Source organism: Dipteris shenzhenensis, chromosome 18 (genome assembly GCF_047967505.1).
Source record: "Dipteris shenzhenensis isolate YYH24624 ecotype China chromosome 18, Dip_SZ_1.0, whole genome shotgun sequence".
In the NCBI taxonomy this organism is placed as follows: domain Eukaryota; kingdom Viridiplantae; phylum Streptophyta; class Polypodiopsida; order Gleicheniales; family Dipteridaceae; genus Dipteris; species Dipteris shenzhenensis.
In genome coordinates this window covers 38,340,042-38,347,720 of record NC_141613.1, presented here as the reverse complement: position 1 = coordinate 38,347,720, position 7,679 = coordinate 38,340,042, and the positions used below count along the sequence as shown (strand labels likewise).

At 38.9% G+C, this 7,679-nt stretch overlaps 1 protein-coding gene across 1 annotated transcript; it reads right to left on the bottom strand.

Annotated features, from left to right (window-relative positions):
- Window positions 1-2,476: 2,476 nt before the first annotated feature.
- ETFALPHA (electron transfer flavoprotein alpha) lies at window positions 2,477-5,943 on the bottom strand. Its single transcript, XM_087390053.1, has 8 exons — window positions 5,642-5,943; window positions 5,309-5,491; window positions 4,886-5,097; window positions 3,767-3,933; window positions 3,466-3,624; window positions 3,299-3,351; window positions 3,087-3,227; window positions 2,477-2,724 (listed from the first exon to the last, which is right to left on the bottom strand). Exons 1-8 carry the CDS (start codon window positions 5,699-5,701, stop codon window positions 2,647-2,649), a joined length of 1,053 nt encoding a protein of 350 aa, XP_087246179.1. The 5' UTR covers window positions 5,702-5,943; the 3' UTR covers window positions 2,477-2,646.
- Window positions 5,944-7,679: the final 1,736 nt, after the last annotated feature.

Below are 7,679 nucleotides of genomic sequence, written 5' to 3'. Positions count from 1 at the left end.
AACTCTTCTACTACACAAGTTGAATATGTTCTCCCATTCTTCCTTGAATTGAAGTTTGAGCTTGATGGGTTCCTCTTTGCATTCATCTACACGATCGTTCTTCAGTTGGCTGCTCCTCAAGACTCCTCTGTGGGCTTTGAAGTGACTAGCATGATTGATTTTTACTAGTTTGAGTCTCAAGGAATCGGTGTCATCATTCCACTTCTTCAAGGCGTTCATTGCTTCAGTTTGTTTGAGAGTTGGATCAATGGTATAGAATAAATTTGACCTTGTCAACATGTTCTTTGCTTTTGTTATCTATAGCTCTCAACAACACTTCTCTGCTTGACCTCTTCACACAACCTTTCATGTACTTTAATAGATATGTGAGCTATCATTCACCACTACTTGTACCTAGATGACTTAACCCACATGCATTAAACTCCCACACAAAACTCTCTCATTGGACAAACATAACCAAACTTTTTGTCAAGAATCACATAACATGACTATATCGTTCATGCATGCCATGGTAGTTGCATGTTTTATACAAAATTTTATTAATCATATTAAAAGCTGTGATAGCATTTCCCCTGGCTTGCAAGAAGATTATACTTGTATTTCTCCTTGTGGAGGGTAAATTTTTCAATGCTTGAGTGAATAATTTGATGGACGCTTAGAAGGACATTATTCATAGTCCATATAATTAGAGAAAGTGAATATTTATTTATCCATAGATTTTTTACATTCATAGAGAAATCTCATTTGGAACTTATAAACTTTTCATGAGAAAGGTGTGCAATGCATGGCAAGTCTAAGACATTTATCCCAAGACCTCCTCATGTCATAGCATAAGTGCTTCATACACTCCTCTACCCATTTGGAACTAGCCAATGGAAACCTTGGACAAGAGAGTGCATGCACACCAACCCCTACCACCTCTTTCACTCTCAAAATGCTTTCTTCCCCTCTCACTTCGAAACAATCCTTGCACAATCTACTCTTCCATCTCATACCTACCTTCCCCAGCACATGCACAAGCTAATTGTCCCTTCTTTGGTCGCATTGCACGAATCCCTACACACTCTAATCCCCCATCTCCCCCAATACATGGAAAGTGAGTTGTAGTCACATCATTTTGAATAGATCAAATGTAAGGAAGACCAGTTAATTAACTTATGGAGGCTAATTAACTTATGTTTGTCCATGGATTAATTTATTTATTTCGGTTAATTTACGAATTTAAGCTGTCTAAGAGGAGTGGACATTATTCAAGAGGGTAGGATTTGAACCCACAAAGTGGTCTTAAGTGGTCTTTCCCACCTGTGAGCCCTACCACTAAGTTATATAGTGTAAGAGCATACCTACTACCTAGTGCTAACTAAAATATTATAAATGGTCCCTCCTCCCCCTTCCCCTTTAGTTCGTGAGTTCTTTAAAGCCCCCTCAAATGGTCCATACTTGCCTTCTTCTTTAATGTCCCCTTCTTAATTGGTCCCTCTTAATTGAAACTCCTCCCTCCCCCCTTTATCGCTTAGTTTAATCATGCCCTTTCCCTCTTCCTTTTCACCCCTCTTCTCTTCTCCACAACTAATTAATGGGAATTTCCCATTTTTCAATGTATGGGGGGACCACTTAGTTTTAATCATGCCCTTTCCCTCTTCCTTGTCACCCCTCTTCTCTTCTCCACAACTAATTAATGGGAATTTCCCATTTTTCAATGTATGAGGGAACATTCTCGTGCAGGATGATAAGTGCAAGCTTGAACAAAGCAAGATGGTGAAGATTCACTCCTCCCTCACGCTTTCCATCTACCCACCATGGCAGGTGTTTGACGCATGTTGGTGAGGTTGGTAATGGCAAAACAAAGAAAGAGGCAAATATATTGAGTGAGCAAATTGAGGAAAGTATGACTGCCACAAGGGAGTCCTTTGTGGGTTTTGACTTCTGCATCCTTGTTTCACATATAGCCTTAGCATTGCCTCCCTTAAGTCTGGATGACTTGTATTTGATCCTTTGAATCAATCTACTAAGATGAATTTGCTACCTACCTGGATCAAATATCACCTTCACGAGTGCATACTCAAGAGCCTTTGTGTCATTGAAAGACTTCCAGGAATTGAATTTGCTCACTCAATCCCGTGCCAGGCTACGCAATGAAATCCTACTTGAAAAAATGGTTAAATTCAATAACAAAAGCTCATGAGTAGCAGTCAAAGCACGAAGACATTAGGTTCCAGTTTCTGTTGTGCATTATATTACTTACATCTCATTATACTGAGAGACGTAACCAAGGGCTTAGCCTGATTGGCAATGTTGACTGCAACAAGACTTGAGACAGCCAGGTATCAGCAGCAAGGATGTCACTAAAATAATAATTACCTTAAGCATTAAGCATTAAAGAGAGTATCACTACCAAATCCTGCAAACAAGTTGCACCACTTCCAAGTACACTTGCGTACATATACACATTTCGCAAAAGGTTTATATTCACAGAATTTGTAAAGGGTTAATATTACAACATTTACAGAGACATGATAGATCAGTACTAAAAAATCTAATGTTTGCTCAGAAGCGTTGTTTTTGAGCTTTTTACACTTTTGCCTATGCAAACCAATGGCGAAAGTTTTCTACCACATGTGCCTGAGATGTGGGGAAGGAAAATCGTCATACTTTGTCAGGAAGCTTTTCTATTAACTCTGGAACTAATTGAAATAAATCGCCTGCCAACCCATAGTCAGCAACCTGCAAATTGCAGAAACCAATCGTTAGATTTTCGATACTCCATGTGATCTACCATGTGTATGGACAGCTGTATCTTCAGAACATACGATCAAATTCACAAAACTAGTATACACAATGTTGACAAGTCAGGAAATTGCACTCAAGGACAATCACAGACACTGATTCATTTACGAAAGTAGACATTTACTTTTCCTTTTCCTTTCACATGCAGGATTTGTCCCTCATACACATGAACAATTGAAGTAAGAATTGAGGATTTCTGCAAAAAATTAGCCTAAAGGTTATATCTGAAAAATAGGGGCATCACTATCTTTGTTAATAGCTACATGGTCTTTGATTAAACATTAGCCTAACGGTTATACCTGAAAAATAGGAGCATCAGTATCTTTGTTAATAGCAACGATGACCTTGGAATCCTTCATACCAGCCAGATGCTGGATTGCACCAGATACACCAATAGCTATGTAAAGTTCTGGTGCGACAATTTTACCGGTTTGACCAACCTGCAAGAGGCATGTTTGAAAACTGAATATGTTTTCTAGTTACAGAATCTATAGAGATCAAACATGCATACCTGCATATCATTGGGAACATATCCTGCATCTACAGCAGCCCTCGTTGCACCCACTGCATTCATGATCATTGAGAAAATGTAAGCAAAGCTTTAAATCAAATATTTTCCACAAGTAAAAAAATCATTGTGATCTAGAGGTTTGAAGTTAAGCAGCAGCCACGATATACCTGCACCTCCCAGTTTGTCTGCAAGCTTTTCCAACATTTTGAAATTTTCGGCACTTTTCAGAGCTCTGCCTCCTGATATAACTACCCTGGCACTACCTAGATCTGGCCTCTCTGTCTGTTGAGATATTTGACCCAACCAGGTGGAGCTTTGAGCAACCTCTAAACATACATTGAAGCAAAAGGATGTTAGTTTTCATCACAATCCACCTTGTACTTTAGCCTAGAGAATTCATACATGAAATTGCATGATCCCATCTCTCATATATATATATATATATATCAGAAAAATCAGCTTGCAAACCTGAATTTAAACTTGACACATCTAGCGATGAAATAGAAGCTGGAGGTCGCCCTGCAGTGTTCCCAATCTCAGTCTCAATTGCAAAAGATGTTGGACGCACTGTTAGCAAGCAAGGATCACGTCCCTTATACCGTACAGTACACAGTGCATTTCCTGCATAGATTGGCCTAAATAAAAGCAACCAAAATTGTAATGTTTTAGCTTCAGGATCTTCATGGCAAGAAGAACGAAAGCTGCGACTACCATGCAATTACTAGTTGATGACCTTGAGAAAGAGGTGCTAGCATTGTCTAATTAAAGAATGCCCTGGCCCCTCACTTGTAAGTTGTAACGAGTGTATTCCTTACAAAGACCTTCACCAAACTTTTACAGCATTGAGAAATTATTGAATCCCCTCACTCTTCTTGGAGATTGTTTTTGAAAGCAAAAAATGGTACGAAGGAAGAACTTACATACATACAAATAATCATATTTATTTACACACACACATTTATATTATGTGTGTCCATCATCTGGCCTCTCATCTGAAGATTGACATGTCGGTACTCAGGGTCTACTGCTCCAGTCCTGGGTCCATGATTGAAACCCCTGGGTGTATGATTGAAAGAACAAAAGCTGCGACTACCATGCAATCACTAGTTGATAACGTTGAGACAGAGGCGCAGCAGTGTCTGAAATTAAGGAGTGCACAATGCCCTGGCTCCTTGCTACCTGTGGTACGTGTATTCCTTACAAAAGCCTTCAGAGAATTTTTACAACATTGAGAAGTTAATGAATCCCCTCACTCATCTTCAGACTTGAGGATTGTTTTTGCACAAAAAAACAAAACAAAGAATGTAAATATTTGTCTTTATTTACACACACACAAATATTCGGTTTGGCGATGTCAAATAAACTAATGAGCCAAAGACAATGAGATAGTTTTGATACCAGAGCAGATCATCTTCCACCAGTTCACCACTAGAAGACGAGGAAAGACCACAAAGAGAGATCTCCTAAAGTTTAAGGGACAGGGAGAAGGGAGACCTGAGCACACTGACCTAAGGCAGAAGAGAGAACAAATGGCACACCATTTCATTGCAAGATCGGCCCAAATGGAAAATGGATGACTAAATATACCTAACAAAGGTTCTTTCATCCATAATTTTTATGACGTCTGATATTGGAGAGACATTAAGCAAGGCTGCAGCTCTGGGAAGCACGTTCTTTCCAAATGACGTTGAAGCTGCAATTACATGCGAAAAACTTCCATTTTGCTGAGCCAGGTGTATAAGGTCGGCCCAAGGTTCTGCCAAAGGATGCTTTAATTTGTCCGACTCTGCAAGCAGTACCTGGAACAATTTCTTATCAAAATAGAAAGTATAAACCAAAGACTTAAAAGTACTCATCTTCAAAGCATAAAGGCACACGCTTGGAGCAAGTTAGAATAGAAAAGTCCACTAAATGCTCGATAGGAGCGTGATTATTCATCAGATGGCCAATAGGGCATCTTTGCTTTTAAAAAGAAGAGACCACTCCACTGTCATGCATGAACAATTTTACTTGAGTAATCGCTGGATGAGCTGTGGCAGCCTGTTTTGCAACTGCTTCCAGAGTCGGTCCGAATCCTGCTACAAGGAGAGACACAGTGTTCCCTTCTCCCAAAAGGCCAGCAGCTACTACAGCATTCAGAGAAGCCTTCTTCAGCGACCCTCCTTCGTGTTCAGCAATAACAAGTGTGCTTGCCTGGGAGGTTGCACACAAAAGATTAGGGTAACCAAAAGTCTGCACGGCGGTCAAGCAGCAGAAATCTTCAGGGGAAAAGAGAAACGACGAGTTCAAAAAAGAAACAAGAATGTGAGAAAGACAAGGGGACAATGCGGTGAAGGCACTTACAAAGCATCGAAGGGAGGCTATAGAGGGAGACTGCCATCGGAGAATTGTTCTGGCGATCATTGTTTCTAAAGCTGCTGGGAGGTGGCCGTTGTTGAATCACCATCTCCATCTCCTCTCCATTATCATAAGTTGCTCTCTCTTCAACTTTTTCCTCTCTTTTTTTGCTATTTATTTATTTATTTATTTAAAACATACAAGAGCATGTTTTTGACACGTTGGCAGCTTGGAGGAGAAGAGCTTACGAAATGCTGCCACTTGCCACCCTTGGAGTCTCGGACTATCCTTACTAGTCCTGCCCGCACCGACCTAAGGACCCAAGAGGTAGGCCCCATTTTGATTCGCTAGTTGTCGATTTTCAACTAGCCTAGGCTAGTCGGTGCGAGACTCAACTCTTAGATTACGACCCTTCTACTCTTGGAGTTTTGCGTACTCTAAACTATTGGACTACCACCCTTGGACTCTTAGATTACCATGGGCTCTTGGGTTATGCAAAGTGCCACGCTTCGACCCTTACCTCTTGGATTACCACCATTGGACTTTTGGACTTTTATGGACTCATGAACTACCACAAGCTCTTGGACTACCATGTAGATACACATATCCATAAGTGTACACAACACACATGCAAATGTGTTTACATGCACACAAAACACACACATGCACGTAGTGATCATGGTAACAGTCTGTCGAAAGGCAAGTCATGCAAACTCGTAATATTAATTTAACTTGCACCTTTTTTGGTGATCTCTTGAACCAAAACCACTATTGTTTGTGCTTTAACAAAAGGAATAGTAATTGAGGTAGTATTAAAGAAAGGCAACCCTTAATGACCAAAAAATTAAACACTAACCTACTTTCTAATATGGTAGCCTTACCAATAAAGCTAAAACTTTCAAGGTAAGAATTTTTTTAGCTTTGCATAGGTATACAAAGGCTAACCATTAATCCAAATAGATTTCTTTAATTCTTTTTGCAAGAAAGTGTTCATGCAATGACTATAAGATGTGTTTCACTACATAGGTTTGTCTATGTTAATGTTATTGTGTGGTGATGCACAATGTCTTTGTCTAATGTCATAAACATTTCAACTCATCACTTCTTGTTTAGTTCTCTGTAGCTATTGATGGTGATGGTGTAGAGCTCACTTATCGCATTATGTATATATCTTTCATAAACTATAAACATAAACCTTAAATTTTTATGTAACAAAAAAGATAAAAAGTGAAAAAAGGATGCTCTTTTCCAAGTGTTTCGTAATTGTGTTTTGGCTCCTTTCTTTCTGTTGTTTTAATGTTTGTGTTCCTGCAAGCAAAGTGATGAGCAAGCATTTGCATTGCAATCATGCCTCTAAAAGACAATTTGCTGCAAACTTTGATGGACCTTATTAGTCTTTTGTTTAGTACTAAAAGCACGGATGCTTTAGTCAAATGTGTGTAATAGTATAAGCCATTGCTAATTTGATATTCAATGCTCATTTGTATTGAGCGCAACAAAAAATGTTTCATGAACTTCAGGAAAAATCAAACTGCTAAAGACAACAATTGTGTCTTTGTTTAGACAAGTCTCTTACTAAGACATTCGGCAAAGGCTATATTACAAAAAGATAAAGGTAAGGAACAAGAGAGATAACGTTGTTTTTCTTATTTATTTAAGTGTTTTTCTTTTGTCCCACTTCTTGCCTTATTGCATTGTTATTCAATTATGCACTTTTATTTAACAAAATTGTGAGCATAAGTGTGTTTTCAATATGATAATTCAGCTTTTTCTTATTTTAATATGAACGTTGAAGAGGAATATTTTTGCAAGTATAAATCAATTTAACATAATAAGTTTCCTTTTGCTTGTTTCAAAAAGCAAGTGAGCATTGGTGCGATTGGGTCTTTGTTGCTTTGCCTAGTTGACCAAACTCATACATTCATGAGAGAGATGTCGCATCTTCCCACGATTACCACACTTCTTCTTTTGTGGATCCTTTTTAAAGCACTTTGACTCAATATGGCCTTCGTCTTGCAAGAGGTATAGCAAACCTGAGTCTTGG